Source organism: Peromyscus maniculatus, chromosome 2 (assembly GCF_049852395.1).
Source record: "Peromyscus maniculatus bairdii isolate BWxNUB_F1_BW_parent chromosome 2, HU_Pman_BW_mat_3.1, whole genome shotgun sequence".
Taxonomy (NCBI): domain Eukaryota; kingdom Metazoa; phylum Chordata; class Mammalia; order Rodentia; family Cricetidae; genus Peromyscus; species Peromyscus maniculatus.
The window spans coordinates 29,343,844-29,364,219 of NC_134853.1; the positions used below are offsets into that span (position 1 = coordinate 29,343,844).

General features: G+C 39.4%; 1 protein-coding gene across 1 annotated transcript in view; it reads left to right on the forward strand.

Moving 5' to 3' along the window:
- Positions 1-345: 345 nt before the first annotated feature.
- Positions 346-20,376, forward strand: part of Tmem67 (transmembrane protein 67) — a 41,741-nt gene continuing 21,710 nt past the window's right edge. The window contains exons 1-14 of the mRNA XM_042270836.2: positions 346-628; positions 2,102-2,190; positions 3,708-3,801; positions 6,938-7,037; positions 8,652-8,721; positions 8,822-8,896; positions 11,649-11,711; positions 13,725-13,879; positions 13,997-14,105; positions 14,852-14,929; positions 15,640-15,705; positions 17,341-17,497; positions 18,008-18,131; positions 19,219-19,324. Coding sequence (XP_042126770.1) covers positions 406-628; positions 2,102-2,190; positions 3,708-3,801; positions 6,938-7,037; positions 8,652-8,721; positions 8,822-8,896; positions 11,649-11,711; positions 13,725-13,879; positions 13,997-14,105; positions 14,852-14,929; positions 15,640-15,705; positions 17,341-17,497; positions 18,008-18,131; positions 19,219-19,324 — 1,509 coding nt within the window. The 5' untranslated portion in view covers positions 346-405. The remainder of the gene's footprint in view (positions 629-2,101; positions 2,191-3,707; positions 3,802-6,937; positions 7,038-8,651; positions 8,722-8,821; positions 8,897-11,648; positions 11,712-13,724; positions 13,880-13,996; positions 14,106-14,851; positions 14,930-15,639; positions 15,706-17,340; positions 17,498-18,007; positions 18,132-19,218; positions 19,325-20,376) is intronic.

Genomic DNA, 20,376 nt, shown 5'->3' on the forward strand with positions numbered 1-20,376 from the left:
GTGTGTGTGTGTGTGTGTGTGTGTGTGTGTGTGTATGTGTGTGTGTGTGTGTTACCTTCATGAAATAATACTAAGTGTTGTAACTGGATATTTTTTGTTGCTGTAGTATTTTTTCCTGACACCCTAAATTAACTGTGTCCCAGAATACATTTTAAATACAGGTTTACACTATTATTACATTTAATTAATGCCTTATTAATTAAATACATTAAAAAGACATTTGAAATAGCCGCCCCTACTTTAGTCTGTGCCTAACCCATCTTTTCCCGCGTGCGTGGTAACCTAGCAACCAGGCGGGGCAAAGAGCGTTCCTGAACCCAGTTGTCCAATCAGCTCAGCGGACTCCCTAGCGTCACCGCGGAGGCTGCTGGGGAGCCGGCGCCTGCGTACCCGGGAGCGGGTACCATGGTGACGCGTGCTGGGCCTGCAGCGGCCATGGCGGTCAAATCTAGCTCTCCGCTCCCGGCTGGCATCGCGTTCCTTCTCTTGGTCCTCTGCGAAGTCTCATGGGCCCAGGTCTTCTCCTTCCCTTTCCGGCGGCCGGAGGCGTGCGGCCTCAATCAGTACTTCGACATCTCCGCGCTCTCCTGTGAGCCCTGTGGCGCCAACCAGAGGCGGGATAGCCTAGGTGAGGCCGTTTGGGATGGATGGACCCTGACCAAAAAGACACACTCTTGACACAATAGTATTTCCGAAAACTCACAGCTGCCATGCCTAAGAAAAGGGTTTCTGGGAGGATTGCACTGGCCCACTAATAAGATCGGGAACTCTGGTCCCACCACTCCACCTTAACCAGGAACTCATTTCCAGGGCTCAGTCCCTGGAATGGAATCCTTAGGATAGTACCTGGAAAGCCTTCTAACAAAAGTAGGGTAGAAATAGTCAAGAGGACCCCGACAGGAAAGAAAGAGGGGAAATGTGAATTTCTCTTGTGACCCTACTCCCAAATTTAAGAAATTGAGAGTTGTAGGCGACCTTAACTATGATCAGATTCTGTACACTGTACTCATGAGGAAATTGAAACCCAGATTTTGTGATATTTGTATGGTGTACACTGGAAGTTAAGAGAGCTCTTGTCTCTTTTTCCCTCTCCATCTGTGAATTGATCACAGGTTTCCTTAGGACCTATCCCTTTTATTGTTGATTGTTACTGTTTCCACCTAATTTCTTTTTAGACTTAGGTTAATCTTTCTCCTAAATTGCATCAGTTTGTCTAGTTCTCACGGAAACTACTCAGAATAAGTTTTTTTTTTTTTTTTTTTTTTTTTCTGTTTACTAAAGTCTAAAAGCTTTGAATCTCAATTTGGCTAACTGTCATCTTTAGATCTCAATTCAGTCATTGAGCAGTGCAGAGCTGGGTGTCTGGAGAGGAAGTGTGAGAGAAAACGTGTTCTACATTGTATTTGTTCCATGGTTATGAAGAAAGGTGTGTGTGTGTGTGTGTGTGTGTGTGTGTGTGTGTGTGTTGTACATAGACTCCTATGGGTGCTGTTTCTGCTTAGGGACCTTAGAGCTTAATTATCCAGCAAGTTCAGTAGCAAATACCATACACTATTTATTGTCTTTCTCAACAAAGAGTAACTGGGTGAAAATAATTTTCCAATAAGATATTGACAAAATTCATTAAACACACATGTATAATTTAGTGACAAGAAAATAGTTTTCATAGTTTCATAATAATTACAATTTAAATAGCAACATAATACCAGAGGTATTTCTAAGTCTTGACGCTATTAGTTAGGTAGTGTTATTTTCTCCATTTTCCTAAGTAAGAAACCAAGGTCTAAAGTTTAGTGACCCACTCAGTGTTCCCACTCACGCACACACGCACACGTGTGCACACACACGCACACGCGTGCACACACACTGCACACACATGCACACACACGTGCACACACACATGATGCCCAGACTGGCCTCCCACTCTCTGTGTAATGAGGATAACCTTGAACTCCTGCCTGATCTTCCTGCCTCTTCCTCTCAGGTGTTGGGGTCACAGACATACACCACCCTTCCCAGCTTCAAGATCTTAAGAACTGTTAAGTTTCCTTGTCTTGAAATTTTATTTTCTAAGGACAAAATTGGCTTTTTTCCCTTTCAGGAACTTCATGTGTATGTCTACCAGGATATCGTATGATCTCTAATAATGGAGGACCTTCCATTATTTGTAAAAAGTGTCCAGAAAACATGGTATGAAAAACTTAGTTTAAAATAACTTTTGGGAAAAAAGTAATACATGTCTTTCTCTCTTAAACTTCAGTATAATCTTTCCCATTTCTCCACAACTTTAAAGTTATTAAGCTAACTTTATTATTGCACATTTGAGAGATCAATAAAACTACATGAAAACTTCAGGGAAAAAGCAGAAATTCATTTTGTTATGAAAGTGTTTGAGTCAGATATCCCAAAGTACCAAGCTGTGAAAATTGTTTCTGTTTTCCTCATAGAGTAACTCGGATAGAAAGAAGAGAAGGTGAGCATTACATACATAGAGCAATTCAGGGTGGATCTGTGATATAGATGGCTTAGACCTATGGTGTCAGGAGTCTCACATGATGATTGATATTCATAATGCTATGCAAAGTGCAATAAGTTTATGCAATGCCAGTTGCATCAATAAAAATTCAAATATGTTTTGCAGTTTGGTTAGTCTCTTCATTATGTACTGATTTGGGGAAATTTAATCAATTAGGTGCTTCATAGGCTATTTTTCAATTAATAGAAATATATTTTCCTTTCCAATCAGTTTAGCTAATTGGGAGTCTTTTTAATAGTTCTGAGTTTTATTGTAATGTGTCTTATTCTATTAGTCTGAGAATCCATTATCATTAGCAGTTATCCTCTGAACTACTCATCCTGTAGATCCGGTTGCCATATTTATATTTAGTCCATATTTTGGAAGTTCTAGTCATAGCTGAATGACTGATGATGAGAGCCGTGGATAGAATATAGTTTCGGGGCAAGTTTATTTTCCAGTAATATTAATGATGCTATTGTAGTTTTTTTTTTTTTTTTGGTTTTTCGAGACAGGGTTTCTCTGTGTAGCTTTGCGCCTTTCCTGGAACTCACTTGGTAGCCCAGGCTGGCCTCGAACTCACAGAGATCCGCCTGCCTCTGCCTCCCAAGTGCTGGGATTAAAGGCGTGCGCCACCACTGCCTGGCACTATTGTAGTTTTTAGTGTTAAACAAGCAGGCCAAATGTAGAAACATTTGTGAATAAGTCCAGTCTCTTCAACAAAGTCTAATTGGTGTCATTATTTTGATTTTAGCATTAGTCTCTATGGATTTCAGTCATAACTGTATTTTTTTTTTTTTCCGAGACTATATTTTTAATGACTTATTCCTGGTTTGTCCTAAACCATGTGATATGAGAAGGTCAAATCTTCATGATATCAAACTTTAAAACCTTTGCTAGTCCACTTTACTAGATAAGTATTCTATTGAATTCTCTTGAATCAAATTAATAACTGTATCATTGGAATCGTAACTTAGATTTTAAAGGCCAATGAACTTGAACTTTTAAACATTAGAATATTGTGGAACAGATAACAGTAAACTGATAACTGGCTTTTTATTTATTAAATTCTCTTGAGTTTTGTTGTATTTTATATTTGTGAATGCAAAGCTGACAATTAATTTTGAATTTATATGATCAATTTAAAAGGAAGTTAATTAAGAAGAAAATCTATTCTTTTTTTTAACTTTAGAAAGGCGTTACCAAAGATGGCTGGGACTGTATTTCTTGCCCTAGTGGCTTTACTGCTGAAGGAAAATGCCACTGCCCTACTGGTCATATATTAGGTAAGAACAGTATTTACAAAATAGTAGTGATGAATATTTATTTTTGTTTATTTTGTAAAGGACATCAACTTAAATGCTTTGTAGTTGTGTAAAAAATTATTGTAGCACAAAATTTCATGATGCTTAACACAGCAGACATTGAGAAGAAATTTTTAAGAATTCTTCCCAATTCAACATTAGATGGGTATTTCCTTAATAAAACATACATAAAATATACATATCTCAACTCCAAAGTCAATATGATTCTTTTTAATTTTTAAAATTACACTTATTTATTTATGTGTGTGCATGTGCACATAAGCCCTTAGATGTGCACCTGCGTAGTGCGTGCTTGTCTTGAGTTGAGGGGACACCTTGCAGAAGTCAGTTCTCTCCTTCCACTGTGTGGGCCTCAGATAGTACTCCAAACCATCTTGCTGGCTTTTTTTTCTTTCCTTTGAGACAGGGAATCTAGATAGCCCTGGCTGTCCTGGAACTTGTTTTGTAGATCCAGCTGGCCTTGGACTCACAGAGATCTTCCTGCTTCTGCCTCCCAAGGACTAGGTTTAAAGGTGTGCACCACCAGACATGACACTCCTTCCTGAGAGGGAAAAGAAGTAAGCATGTTCGCTAATGTCAGTACCTGGAAAAGGATAGAAACTCTTGGACTCAAGTAAAGTCAAAAGTATTCTTAGGAAAGAAAAGATTTTTTTTAAGTCATTACTTGAATATAAAGTCATTGTATGTTTGGAAAACCCAAGGAAATCATTAAAAATTCCTATAAACCCAGAGTTTAAGTTGCAAAATTAATATTCAAAAGTTATATTCTATATAAAAAAAAGAAGTCATTAGAAAATGTGATGTAAGAAAATAAAGAATGAATCAAACTTTAGAAGAAATGTACAAGATAAATTAATTGAAGATATATGTAAATGAGCTTTGAAAGAAGGCCTTTTTTTTTTTAAGCTAAGACAATTTTCATTAGAGTTTGAAAGGAAAACACCTCAGGGCAGGTAAGCTGCAAATCTGTAAATCTTGGCTGCTGCCCAGAGGAGGAGGCTTGAGGAAGGAAGGGGAAAGCCATACGCGCCATGCTGCTGAGTTGAGCTGACTCCAGGTCAGCCATGGGCTCTGGCCAGCATCAAAAACAGATAAAGGAAAGAAAGACTGAGGTCAGATGAACGTCATGCAGCTTGAGAGGGAGTGCCCAAAGCAAGCCTTAGTAATGAAAATACACTCTTCGTATTTGGTGGAGAAGATTAAATAGAAAATCTATCATCTGTCCTACCAGGCTGTATATTAAAGAATGATATTAATAATAAAATCTACCAGGATTTATTTGTCCCAGACGATACACAGATCCTCAAGTTTATATACAAAATACATGAGAATTCTGAAAGAGGAAACTATACTGTCAGATATTTTGTATGTTTTTTGCTTTCAACAGCAGCATGTGTGGAACTTAAGACAGAATTAAAATGAGTCCAATCATTTGTTATGCACCAACCATTTGGTATGAAGAACTGGCATTATCAGTAAGGATGAGACTGATTAACTGGTTAATGGTGTTAAGAAAACTTTGAATTGGGTTTCTACCTCAATCTTTAAATTCCAAGTAAATCCAATATTTAAATATTTACTGTAAAACATGAAAATTCTTAAAATAAAGACAAACTTACATTCTTTGTATGTAAATCTTTCTAAGTATAGAAAAACAACTCTAAAGCCAAAGATGGGGAAATTGATAAATTTGATTACATAAGACATGTAGATGTCATAAAATAAAAGTCCCCAAATCCAAGGCTGAAGAGATGGCTGAGTGGGTTAATTTAAGTACTTGAGGACAAACATGTGGACCTGAGCTTACATCCCCAGAACCCATGTGAAAGCCAGATGTGTACACACATCTATAATGCCAGCAGGAGTGGTGTGTGTGTGCGTGTGTGTGTGTGTGTGTGTGTGTGTGTGTGTGTGTGTGTGTAACAACCTGGATCCCAGAAACTTAATGGCTAGCCAATCTACCTAAAGTGTGAGCTCCAGATTTGGCAAAAGACTTTGTCTGAAACAATAGGCAGAACATTATAAAGGAAAGCCATTTGACGTTTGGTCTCCACACACCCATGCATAGTCACACCTACCCACCTACACAGAGTACCTAGAACCTAACTGCAAACTAAAGAAATTTTCATAATGTGGACAGCATTTAGAGGTCCAAATTATTCAGTAAATATAAGGATCATCCTACAAATTATTGAGTAAGATATATAATGTTTTTACTTTTTATTAATTAAATTTGTTGATTGGACAATTTTGTACATGTATATAACGTATTCTAATTATAATTATACTCAGCCTCCACCCTCTTTTATCTCTTTGCACCCTTGTAAATCCTCCCTTCTCCCTACAAGTGGGATGTATAGTATCTTGTTTGTTTTGAGGCAGGGTCTCATGTAGACCAGGTTGGCAGACTCACTGTGTAGTCACAGATGTCCTGAATTTCTGATGCCCCTGCCTCTACTTCCCAAGTGCTGGGATGATAGGCATGTGCCACTTTGCCTGTGGCTTACAATTTTTTAAATAGTAAAAAATCACAGAATTCAGAGGCTAACTCTATTATATCTTGAAAAAAGCTAATCATAGGTATATCACCCTTCTGCTATTTTGGACATTTTGGTTCTGCTCTACCAAATACCATATAACCAAATACAATCCCATATAACCAAATACAATAACCATCTGGTGAAGACTGTTTTGTGCTGGTGTAAGTGCTTCTGTAGGTTTTGCGTCTAAAAATCAAGTCTAGTGCTGGGGTATATGAGTTGGAGGTTATTAAAAGTCCTCCCATTTATGGAAACTGGCCAGCAATCTATGAAGATTATATGTTTCCTCATCCCAGTGTGACAGGAAAGACGTTAAGAAATTTTGTTTAGGAAAAATGTTGATTTACTGTTATAATCACTTAGAAAACTGGTTTCTGTATGTTTTCAGTTGGAGTGGGGAAGATTTTCCTTGTATACTTCATATATACATGCTTGATATGCCTTTCAAGCAAATGATGTTGCTTTGAGAATTATTATAATACTAATAATTACACATTTATGTAAATATCTCAGAGTATATCATATGATATTCATCATTTTTCTTGTGTTTTATACAGTGGAAAGAAATGTCAGTGGGTCTTTGTTATCCCAAGCTACTTGTGAGCTTTGTGATGAAAAAGAAAACTCATTTACAAAAGCCAATGTGTTAGGAACCAGGTAAGTGGTATACTAAAACCTGACTTCCTTAACAGCATCCTGTTTTTATGTTCTAGCTGTATATCTCAAAAAAGTATGTGAATAGACATTAAAGGAGCTGAGACTCAGAAGTCTTCAATTAGCCTTCTACTAGTGTGACTAGGTAGTCACAATCCCTTGGATTTAGAATGGAAATATACTCTTCACTTCATAGGTTTCAGAAGCTGTCCTGCCTCAAAATAAATATGCAAAAGTCTTAGCATAGTGCTGTAGTAAACTTGTACTTAAGCTATAGAATAGTATGTATAAAGTTTGGTTCGAAAACCATTTTATATTACAGTGTTATGTAGAAGGGTGTCTTGCTTAATGTTGTTTTGCTGTGAAGAGGCACTGTGACCATGATAACTTTTATAAAAAAAAGCATTTAATTAGGGGCTTGCTTATAGTTTTAGAGGCTTAGTCCATGATCATCATTGTGGGAAGCAGACAAAGCATACACTGGAGTAAGAGCTGAAAGCCTTATATGCTGGTCTTCAGGCAAAAGGCAAAAAGAGAGACTGGGCCTGGCCTGGGGTTTTGAAACCTAAAAGCCCATCCCAGTGACACACCTCCTCCAATATGGCCACACCTTCTAATCCTTCCCAAACACTTCCACTCCCTGATGACTAATCATTCAAATATATGAGCCTATGGGGGCCATTCTCATTCAGTCCAGCACAAGGGCATATTAATAAATGTTGTCATAATTCAAGTACACTGATTTGTGGCCCAATTTTGTATTGCTTCTGTTCCCTTTTTATGTGTGCATTTACCACATGCACATAAATTCATAAGCACATCCCTTTCTCTATACATTCCTCTAGTGTAAACATATTATACCTAGTCCAGCATTTTCAGAAGTGTGTGTTGATAACTTACCTCTTGGCACTGTTTTTCTCTTTTTTTCTTAAGTTTATTGTAGAAGGTAACAGATCTCCTTGTGAAACTGGGCAGCAAGTTATTTCCTCTCTCAGACTGACTGGAGCTCCCAGGCGGACTGATTTATAAGATTCCCCTCTAATGCTCCCCCAGCCTGCTCTGAGTTTCATGCTGTGCTGTAGCCTGCTTCTTAACCTGTCTGTCTCCTAGGTAGTTGATGTCCATGTGAGCCCATCTCAGTCCCCACTAGTCCACACCACTCTCGCCACCTCTTTCCTTAGTTGAAAACAATAGAAATGATAGACTAGTGTTCCTGCAGGTTCAGTGAAATGCTAAACACGCATGTGTTCTCAGCTCACACTGAAAAGGTGTGTTTGATATGCCTACATGTGCAAATTGATTAGTGCCATTTATATGAGTTTGATGGGCTCTGTTAATGATTCTATAATCTTTGCTATTTAATGTTACTCATGCTATACATTCATGTATGTAGTTAAGAAAATGGTCCTCTATGATTAGCCAGTTTCGTTTATACTTTACCTTATAATAATGATGTAAAACTCTTCAAAGCCCGGCTAGTGTTTTAAGCTTATATAATTAATTACTTAGTTGACTTACTGTGCTCTGATGTGTCATTAGGGGAGAGAAGGTCTCAGTTACATTGGGCTCGGTGTCACTCATCAACATTTTAAACATGATTTTTATTATATTGACCAGGTGTGTGCGCTGTGAACCAACGTTTGTGAACACCAGCAGGTCTTGTGCATGTTCAGAGCCTCACGTTTTAGTAAGGACAATCAAGGGGGTGAAGTATGTACCAGTAGATACTTTATTCAATAGATAAACCTTTCTATAATTAGATATTTTTCTCTTATTAATTTGTGAAGGCAGGTGGATTATGTTTCAGCAACACAGGGAATTTTCATCAACGTGTAATTTCCACAGCACGTTATGGAGAGCTTGTGAGTATTTTTGGTTCTTTTTTTTGCTTGCTTGGTTTAGAAAAGTTGTCCTGCGTTTCTTCCTCTGATTAATTTCAGACAAACTGAGAAATCTTTATGTGTAAATCACTTTAAATACAAATAGCTAAAGCCACGAGTCTGACAGCCCAGCACTATATTTTAAAAGGGCCCTCCCTTCTGTACTTTAGCTCCTCCTGTTAATTTACATGTATTTACTTTTTCACCTAATTAAAACTAAAATTGCTGGGAGGTGGTGGCATACACCTTTAATCCCAGCTCTCAGGAGACAGAAGCAGGTGGATCTCTTTGAGTCTGAGGCTAGCCTGGTCTACAGAGTGAGTTCCAGGATAGCCAGGCCTACACAGAGAAACCCTGTCTCGGGTGGGGGGGCAGAAGGGGGAGGGAGCATGGAGTATAATTTTTTCAAGAAGTCACAGCAATGTCTTTTTTTTCCCTGAAATTGCCAGGCTTTTAGAGGTTATATCCTCTTATATTTTCCACTATGAGATAAGTCCTCAGTCTTTCGCAGTCTTTCATGAAGTTGACAGTTCAGGTTCCAAGGCTTACCATCTGTGGGACAATCCCAGCCTGTGTCTGTCCTGTCTTTCATCACATTCAATGTATGCTTGCTAGAAAGCCAGTAAAGAAACAAATAGTGTGCTCAACTCAGTACTTGACGTCATGTCAGAGAGGATACGGAGTCTGTCTACCTCTCCCATCCTGATCGTTGATTTTGAACACCTGCCATGAAGTTATCATGAGTACATTAAACTCACCGTTTCCTTTGTAATTGAAGAGTGCTTTTTGCTGTTGTTTGTTTGTTTGTTTTTTTGAAACATGGTTTCTCAGTAGTTTTGGTGCCTGTCCTGGAACTCACTTTGTAGACCAGGTTGGCCTTGATATCACAGAGATCTGCTTGTCTTTGCCTCCTGAGTGCTGGGATCGAAGGCTTGCGCCACCACTGCCCGGCTGATGAGTGATTTTTTTGAGGAGAACTTTTCCCATCCAAGGACTGTCTAGGCCCGACCCAGTTTAGCTTCTGAGATGAAGCCCAGTCAGACTGGTATGGCTGTAGATGGTGTGAGGAGAATTTCAAAGGTTACACTACACTGGCTCTTTCTTAATGTACTAGCTAGTCTCCTTTTGTGATTTTTCCCTTTGACAGCCTTCCATGTTTATTCATTAATAGTCTGCCATAAAGAACATTTGTGTATGTGTGAATATATGTGTGTGAGTATAACTGTCCATGTGTGAATATGTGTGTGTATAACTGCATGTGTGAATATGTGTGTGAGTATAACTGTGTATGTGTGAATATGTGTGTGTGAGTATAACTGTGCATGTGTGAATATGTGTGTGTGTGAGTATAACTGTGCATGTGTAAATAGGTGTGTGTATAACTGTGCATGTGTGAATATGTGTGTGTGAGTATAACTGTGCATGTGTGAATGTGTGTGTGAGTATAACTGACCATGTGTGAATATGTGTGTGTATAACTGACCATGTGTGAATGTGTGTGTGTGTGTATAACTGACCATGTGTGAATATGTGTGTGTGAGTATAACTGTGCATGTGTGAATATGTGTGTGTGAGTATAACTGTGCATGTGTGAATATGTGTGTGTGAGTATAACTGTGCATGTGTGAATATGTGTGTGTGAGTATAACTGTCCATGTGTGAATATGTGTGTGTATAACTGTGCATGTGTGAATATGTGTGAGTATAACTGTGCATGTGTGAATATGTGTGTGTGAGTATAACTGTGCATGTGTGAATATGTGTGTGAGTATATCTGACCATGTGTGAATATGTGTGTGTATAACTGTGCATGTGTGAATGTGTGTGAGTATAACTGTGCATGTGTGAATATGTGTGTGTATAACTGTGCATGTGTGAATGTGTGTATAACTGTGCATGTGTGAATATGTGTGAGTATAACTGTGCATGTGTGAATATGTGTGTGAGTATAACTGCATGTATGTGTTTTCTTCAACCTCACTCCATGCATTTATTCTTTTTCCTAAAAAAGAAAACTTTGCTTATTAAAGAGATGAAAACAGTGCCTCGTAATTGTATTTTAAATGTATTTGATGGCTGTGATGCCACTTAAAAGTGGAGCCAGGAGGATCAGGAGTTCAAGGTCACAGTTGGCTATGTAGTGAGTTTGAGACCAATCTGGGTTCTGTGAAACCTGTCTCAATAAAACATAACAAAACAAAAACCATGCATGCCTGTCCTGGTCTCCTGGTGGTTCTGGTTGCCTTTGGTTAAATCAGGTACCTTTTGGTGTGGGGTTATTCTGATGTCCTTCGTTGTTTACAAAGCACCATTTTGGAAATGTCAGATATTACTCTGTAGAGCCCAACTTTCCCATCATGTAGCAGTGGTTCTCCTAATTCAGCGCTCATCAATTTGATACACTTACCATAACCCTAAATCAGCAAATACAAACCATTCATACTCAATCAGGCACTCTTATTTTTCTTTTTCCACTTCACTTTTTGTAATTTGGGAGTGTAGACATATTCTGTCACCTCATCCTGTGTCACGTGTCATTGTTTTGTCACACAGCTCTAATTGTAGTAGAAGACACTCATCAGCATTTTTTTAAATTCCAGTAGATTGTTTTTCTAATAACAAGAAACCATCATTGTTCATTTCTCAGTTAATATATGTATTAATGCCTTCCTAACACATAGGATTAAGGAATCTTCCTTTGAATTTAAACCTATCTTCATCTTTCTGTTTATAGGGCATGTCATTAAACTCAGAGTGGTTTGCCAAGTATTTGCAGGCAGCAGCAGCTGCATGTTGGGTAAGTTTAAATATTTTCAAAATCAATTTCACATTGATAAATATTATTTTTTTTTACTTAGATAAAGGTTTTCTCAGTGGATACATCTCTTTAGTCAGATTCTATAAAAAGAATAAAGCCTTTCTATTGGTTGAAATAGAGTATATAAGCTATTACACAGTTTACACATACTGATTGTCTCCAGGGTCATTTGATGGTCGTCTTAGTGACTGTTCAGTTGCTGTCACAAAACACCAGGACCAAGGCAACTTCTAAAAGAAAGCATTTGATTGGACCTAGAGTTCAGAAGGTTAGAGTTCCTGACGGCAGAGCAGGCATGGTGGCAGGGACAGCCGAGACTCACATCCTAATCCACAGCAGGAGCAGAGAGAACACTGGGAATGGCAGGGGCACCCCAGTGCCACACCCCCTAACCCTTCCCAAGCAGTTCCACCAAGTGGGCCCAAGTACTCAAACATATGAGTCTAGGGGGTGATCTTCATTCAGACCAGCACAGCTGTAATTTACTGTCTGGAGGCACTGAATGTCACTTAGTAAGTATCGAGGGGTGACATGGTATGTGCCAGGCCTTTCTCAGCTTTAACATTCAGAAAACTGAAAAACTCCCTCAGTAAGTGCTCAACATGTACTTATCATTCCTCTTTACATTTGGTCTAAATAAATGCCAGGTCGTTAATAGTGTATGAAGGCAATAAATCAGAATAAGGAACAAAGAAAGTGTATCTTTTCAGTTTTTTGTTTGTTTGTTTTTTGGTGTTTTTTTTTTTTAAGTTGTTTTGTTGTTGTTGTTGTTGTTGTTTTTAAGATAGGCTCTCATTATGAAGCCTTGGCTGGTCTGAAACTCACTCACTGTGTAGACCAGGCTGGCTCAAACTGACAGAGACCCACCTATCTCTGCCTCCTGAGTACTGAGATGAAATCTGCACCAGCATGCCTGGCCAATGCTGTGCTATCTAGGGTGCTAAAGCTTACGTCTCTTAGAGAGTGACATTTGAGCAAAGCCCCAAAGAAGTGCTAGTACGCCATGTAAATACACAGGAGAAGAGTGTTCTGAGAGGAGACCGCCACTGGAATGAAGATCACGGCACCAATTGACTCTATCTCACTGGCACTTCAGAAGCTGGAAGTGAAGGAGCGGCTGAGCAGCCTGCGCAGGGGAAGTGAGGAGGAGCCAGAGTGTAGTGAGTGGCTCTGGGCAGAGCTAGAGGATTTCTACACCAGAGGCCGTAATCTGACTTCAGATTGGAAAGTATTGCTGTGGCACGAAGAATAGACGTGTTGGGGCAACAGCAGCAGCAAGGAGATCCTTTAGAGTCCCGTTAGGGTAATCTCAGAGAGAGCACGGGTGTGGGTGGGCATGCGCAGGCTGGGCAGCAGGAAGGTAAGTTCTTCCTCCAGCTTTCTACTTCACTAACAAAGTGGAGTTGCATTTTCCAAATAGGGAAAACTGGGAAAGGAAGTCGAGAGGTTAAACTCAACTAATGATTTGATTTTGTTGTTCATAAAAACAAATTACTCAAGCAAAGTGGAATAAATTCAAATGGAATAAATCACAATATTCCTTGAAATATAACTATTTAATAGTTTTTTTTAAGAAAAAAATATCAATCTCTATATTTGTATTTCTTTCAGGTACTCATGCTAGTATTTTTCCTAAGATTCTTAATTAAAATATTTTTATTATTCATCTTCATGTGTTAAGAGTTTATTTTCTGGGGTTGGGAAGACAGCTTAGCAATCAGAGCCCTGGCTGCTCTTGCAAAGGAGCCAGGTTCAGTCCTGAGCACCCACACGGTGGCTCACGACTCTTTGTGACTTCAGTCCCAGGGGAACCGAAGCCCTCTTCCGGCTCTGCTGGCATGAGGCATGCACCTGGTGCAGACACACATGAAGGCAAAGTCCACAGACACATAAATAAAAGTGTTTAAAAGTTCATTATCTACTTAATCGTCTATATCATTTTTCTATCAACATTTGTTTACACTACTAATGTCGCTCCACTTCCTTGTGTAGATTCATGCCAACCTGACATCTTGCCAAGCTCTTGGAAATATGTGTGTGATGAACATGAACTCTTACGACTCTACCACATTTGATGCATGTCGCCTGTTCCATTATATCTTCGAAAGTACCGCCGGATTGAGCAGTGCTCATTCTATCCCTTTCTGGTAAGGAGGTTTGGATTGATGGAATGTTCTCAAATGGACTCAGTGCAGTTATTTTCACAAATGTTAGTCACATGAGCTATTTCCTCCTTTTATTAAGACAAGTCTCGTTGTTCATAGGAGACAGAACCTTCCTTGGCTGTTTTATGGAGACCAGCCAGGATTGGCACCTCAAATTCTTGGTACTACCCCTCTTCCTACAAACTTCAGTTTTAAAGGACAAAACCAGGTAAAAGTCTACATATCACTGGAGGGGTAACTACATGTGATCTACTAACTTTAAGATAAGAAGTAACTAACTGGCTGGGATACAGCTCAGTGGTGATGCGCTTATTTGACATACACAAGGTCCTGGCTTCAATCCCCAGTGTCAGGACAAAGGGACAGTTACTAGTCACACTTCTTCACATCCAAGATTATTTTTAAAACTATGTATTCAGCTGTATAAATATTAGCCACTATAGAAACTGCATTGTGTAGCGTTGGGCTCTCTTACTTTTGGTGACTGGATTGTGTGGATGTGGTGGCACTTGGAGGGCTGAGAAGAAAGGCCTCCTCACCAAGCGCAGGCTCATCTCACTGTCAGTGCCCTCCCTTTTAAGACAGCTCACAGAACTGCCCGAGGCTCTCGGCGCTTCATAGCACCCTCAGCTCCTAATTGCCACCTCTGCCTGTTTGAGCTTTCCAGGATGAGATACTGTACCTCCCTGGGCACTCAGCCCATTAACAGACTGAGAGGAAGGTGCCTGCCGCTAGTGCCCTTCTCGGCTCTCAAGTAATGCTCCGGCCGAACCCCGTCCTGTCTTACAGCGTGTTTAGATGTAGAGATGGTGGCTTAATTTACGTTCACATAAATTTAGTTGATTTAATTTTTCAGCAAATATAGTGTTAACATTGACAAGATGTAATAAAAATGCCCTCCATAGAGAATTTGACATGATTTTACTGTTGTTTTTCTTTAACCAAAACATAAAGCTGAACTTTGTTGCTGCTTCCTATGATATAAGAGGAAATTTTATCAAATGGCAAACTTTAGAAGGTGGTGTTTTACAGGTAAGTGTGATTCTAGCTAAAATATTACTAATGCACTTTACTGTTGTCTGAAGCAAGGACAAAAGGAACAGACGAGAGTATTGCTTGAAGAGACTGACGGGGCGCTAGTGTGGTGTGGGGGAGGGGTGTTGCTGAGGCTTGAAATTAGAATTTTAAAATGACATTGTGTGTGTGTGTGTGTGTGTGTGTGTGTGTGTGTGTGTGTGTGTATTCATGCACACATGTAATGTGTGGAGGACAGAGGACAACTCGTGGGAGTCAGTTCTCTTCCTTCTTCCATGCTGGTCCCAGGGACAGAAGCTGGGTGGCAGGTGCCTTTACCTGCTGAACCATTTTGCCAGCTCCAAGTTGGAATTTCTTAAAACTGTTTTTTTAGTTATAATTTTAATTTATAACAAAAAATGCTCACTTAACTTTTTTGGGGGGGTGGGATTGAGACAGGGTTTCTCTGTGTAGCCCTGGCTGTCCTGGAACTCACTCTACAAACCAGGCTAGCCTCGAACTCATAGAGATCCTCCTGACTCTGCCTCCTGAGTGCTGGGATTAGCGGCGTACACCACCACCACCCAGCAGCCTCCCTTAACTTTTTGTTATGGCCTTTGCACATTAAATTAGTAGAAAATAAAACATGTTCGTATAGGAGCCAGAGAACTTTTCAGCAAAGAAATCACTTGAGAGAGCTACTCATCAGTTGTATTCTTCTGCTAAAGCTTTGTCCAGACACAGAAACAAGACTAGATGCAGCTTATTCTTTTGGAACGACCTACCAGCAAACTGTGAGTATGTGTGTATTTGTTAGACAGTCTGTGTTTTTACTTTGTTCTCCAGTAACTGCAATGGTAGGTGGATATTTTTTTTAATCAAAAATTCTTTTAGTGGTAATGAACAATTTCATTAGTTCATAAATCTTGTATTATCTGGACACAGAGAATGTTAATCATCAAGACAAAGGCACATTGGCATCTACAGAGTTTTAAATATTCTATAATGTTAGATTTTCATAGTCAATTATTTATCTGCATCTAGGCTTATGTGTCTTAAACATAATGCTACTCCTGAAAGTTTTATAATAAAGTTAGTGACTACTAAAAATATGATTCCCTGTTCACTTTACCTCCCAATAAAATAACAGTGCTTCCTTCTCTTTCTTTTAATATATCCCTCTCTTTCCACACTTCCTTTCTCTTTACTATTATGACTTGCTTTCACTTTGACGTTGTAGTATGGTACAAAGGAATATTGTGAGCCATTTAACATGTGAAAGATCCTCAGTAGCATATAAAAATGTTTCTTGGGTGTGCGTACACATAGAACAAAACCACAGTGAACAATGCCACCACGAGCAACTAATTGGAAGAAGATAAACATTTTTATTGATCCATTTTGGACAGGTGTGTCAGAGTTGATTTTTGTTTCATTTCCTATGTTTTCCAAATTTTCTACCATAAACATGAATTTGTTCTTAGATAAGAAATGACTTACAGGGTGTTTCACCGTCATCCTTTTCTAACAACATGAGCTACAGTGAGCAGGGGAATCAGCAGGCATTACGTACCTGATGATGCATTTTATCACTGATGTCCCATTCAATCCTAACACATCATGTGAGGTACTTGGTATATGTGCTTCAATGGGACCCAATGGTATTAGGTGATTATTAAAATTGTTGCATCATGTAAATGTTCTGCTAGGTTTAAAATAATGATTATTGCAATGTAACTGGTTGCCACTCATAAAAGTAGTTCACAGCTCACTAACAAAATACCTGTATATAGAGAGAATGGCAGAGCTGTCCGTGTATTATATGTAGATATGCACACAATACCAATTCTCAGGGAAACAGAGAAAGACTCGAGAGTCAGTGATGCTCAGGTTATCTAATAACATAAGTTGGATGGAGCACAGTAAGAAAGGAATGAATGCAGAACCCACATTTGCAATGGTGGGAAGATAGAATGGCCTGGCGTATACATGGTAAGGGACTGTAATGGATTAGTGTGAACAGATGAGCATAGACTGGTAGGGAACAGTGAGAGATGAGCTTCACCCCCGTGAGGGAGCCAGTCAGATACATAGTTGTACATCAGGAGAAAGAGTTGTCCTTGGTCCTGGAGGACAACAGCAGCTTTTAAACCTCGTCTTTGATATGCACTTATATTAGAAGTAAAAGCTGATCTCCTCCTCATGGTATAGATTAAAAACAGAAGTTCTTTACTGGCTGGATTTTTTTCTTTCTTTCTTTTTTTTTTTTTTGAGTAAGGCCTTTAAGAATTCATGTTTTAGAAGTCTCTTGGAAGTGCATGCAAATAATGTAATTGAAAGATACTTCACAAAATTAAAAAAAAATGTCTAATGGTAATATACTTTCTAATTTTGAGTCATGATGCTTTTATTTTTATTTTACTTCCTAGTGTGAAATTTCTCTTTCTAAAATCCTGGCTGACTTTCCCAGTCCTATATTTTATGACATTTATCTCGAATATACTGGTGAAGATCAACACCGTTACATTTGGGCTGTTCCTGTGTTAAACCTAAATCTTCAACACAATAAGATGTTTGTGAACCAAGGTAAGACTTTCTACTCTTGTTTTCTCAGAGCTGAACTCAATAGATGTAAACCAGTGGGATAATTTTGGTAAACCAGGGATGATGATAATGATGGATCCTCTTAGTGTGTGACTTTATATAGTGTGCCCCAAGGTGCAATAAAGCAGTAGGGTGGCTGCTGTGCTTAGGCCTTTTATTAATTTGATTTTCAGAACTTTAAGAATCAACCCTTGTTGAGAGAGTAGCCTGAGGAAAATGAGTAGAACTGCAAACTGACTTCTTCTTTGCTGTTCTTGACCCTCTTTGGGGACAGGCTAACTTCTTTTGTTATTATCCGTGCTACAAAATATGACCCAGGCAGGGAGCAGAGAAGACTGACAGTTCTTACAGGAATAGCTCTTTGTGGCCATCTTACTTGAAACAAAATACTAAGTGTTAATCAGGATTTTGTCAGTAACTATTGTGAGTGCCGTCATAAGCAGTTTGAAAGCAGTTTTCCCAATGCCATTTTTTTCCTTTTCGTAATAAAAGACAGTAGCTCCAGCAAGTGGCTTCTCACTCGGCGCATTTTCTTGGTGGATGCAGTCAGTGGACGAGAAAATGACCTAGGAAGTCAGCCACGAGTAATTCGAATTGCTACCCAGATGTCACTGAGGTAAACAAACATGCCTAAAGACTAAGTGAGACTTGGCACTGTAGAAGACAGTGCCATAAGGAGAGGTTTTGCCAGGAATTATCAGACTGAAACAGGAAGGAGAACTGAGCTGGAATAATACATAAGGTTTTCTTAGCTATGTCTAGGTTGGCATAGACCAATAAAGGTTAAGGGATAAAGGGATATGAGAAGGACCTCAGGATTTGTCCAGATTCATGCTCTAGGTCACTGCTCCTGGTGAATTACAGTGGGCCGAAGGAGAAAGGAGGTTAAGACCAGTAGCTGAAATGGGTACTTTAATAAGAGCTGAGAAATGAGTCTGAGTTCAGCCTCCTCATCCCCATTTCCTTCATGGCCGTCTCTAGACCAACCCAGGCTAGCCAGCACCTCCCTCTTTCTGAAACACCTACCTTAGAGTAGTACCGTGCAGCCTGTAATTGAGTCCCCCACTCCAGTGTTTTATAACGTATGCTCTGACTACAGTAGTTTTTCACTTAGGAGTTGGGCACTGTGAGAGTTCTTATACGTCATGCTGACATCCATATGTATTACATTTTAACTTCTGCTCAATCTGTCAGTGTGGAATTCCTAATAAAAATGAAATCCACCTAATTAGGTAGACTTGTTCTTGGTAAGGCCATGCTGGCATGTTTCTTTCTGGGTTCACTAATACATTGTACTTGCCAAATTGGGCCTACAACAAAACTAGATGTAACATGTATTTTAGTAAGACTTTGTCTTTCTTATGTGAAGATCCACGTTCTGTCTGCCATTCCTTGAGTGTCATGTGACCCAGCTCTTTCCGCTGTCCCTTAAAGACGGTCGCAGGGCTTCAGCAGTTTCGTTTGGAGTGTCAGAGCCTGCACCGGCAGGGCTTCAGTCTCCTGCAGCACGCTTTACTGTTACAGTTCTTAACCAGTGAAGATGAGCTGGGCTTAACACTTAGTTTGTGTTAGCCTCCTCCAGCCTTACGGACTGACTGAGTCTAAAATATAAAGAAAGTCTATACAGAATTCAAAAGAAATGATAAGTATATGTTTAAAGGGTTAAGTGTATTTATAATTTTGAGTATATTTTCTTTTAATAGCATACGCCTTGTACCCAACACAAAAAATGGGAACATATATACTCCCTTACTTACCATTGCCTACAGTGACATTGACCTCAAAAATGCCAACAGCCAGTCTGTGAAGGTGAGTTCTTTATTAGTCAGTGCTTTTATAATTATAAATATTAATATAATGCCGATGAAGCTTAGAATGGTCAAAAGTTAATCTTTTTAAAATCTTAAACAAATCTTTTTTTATATATATTCAAATATTAATTAGGAATATCTAATGAAAGCAACTGAGCTCTTGAGGAACTTGAGTATTAAAAGGCAGGAATAGATGAAATTTTTATTATTTTTAACTATGTGTATGTATTGTGTAGTGGGGTGGGGCAGGTATGTGCATGTGAGTGCAGGTTCCCATGGAGGTCAGAGCCGTCAGATGCCCTGGAACTGAGCTGGAGTTGAGTGGGAATTAAGGAGGCTTCATTCAACCTGGGAACTGGGAATTGAACTGAACTCAGGTCCTGTGCAAGAGCAGTATGCACTCTTGACCACTGAGCCATCCTTCCAGCCCCAAGAATGGAGGAAGATTTTCAGTGGAAGGATTACCAGCAGCTAAGTACCCCTGCTGTCCTGTGACACTGAGACACAGCATCTGGATCTGTGTTTTCTGATCATTCTGCTTTTTGTTTCCTTGCCTGGTTAAACCAGGAACGAAGAAAGTGCCGTGGATCTATGTGGGCTCGTCACTGCATAGAGCGGCTTCAGCAGACAGAAAGATTAACATGTCAGCTTCATAACTAGTACTACAAAGATAGACTAGAGAATGAAGTTCGGACCTGCAGCCTCAGGTCACTAAAGAGATGAAGGCCCTCTGTGTCTGAGAGGGCCCACTTATGGAAAAAAGAGCTCATACATCCAGAAGGCAGGCAGTACCAAAGAATAAGCCTGGGAAATCCTGGCCGCTCTTGGCCAGTGTCTCCTTGGTCTGTCCCTCAGAGAGAGAGTACTCCTGCTTGGAGGAGGGATAAATGAGGGAGGGACAGAGAGAAACAGGAAATCCTTGGTGCTCTCTTTTCTCCAGAAGATCAATATATTACCTGTCCTCTGGAAACATGAGAAGCAGGAGATGAAGTTTCCCTACCTCCGGGACTGACTCAGAACTTGATTTCTGTCATCCTCCTTTTTATTATT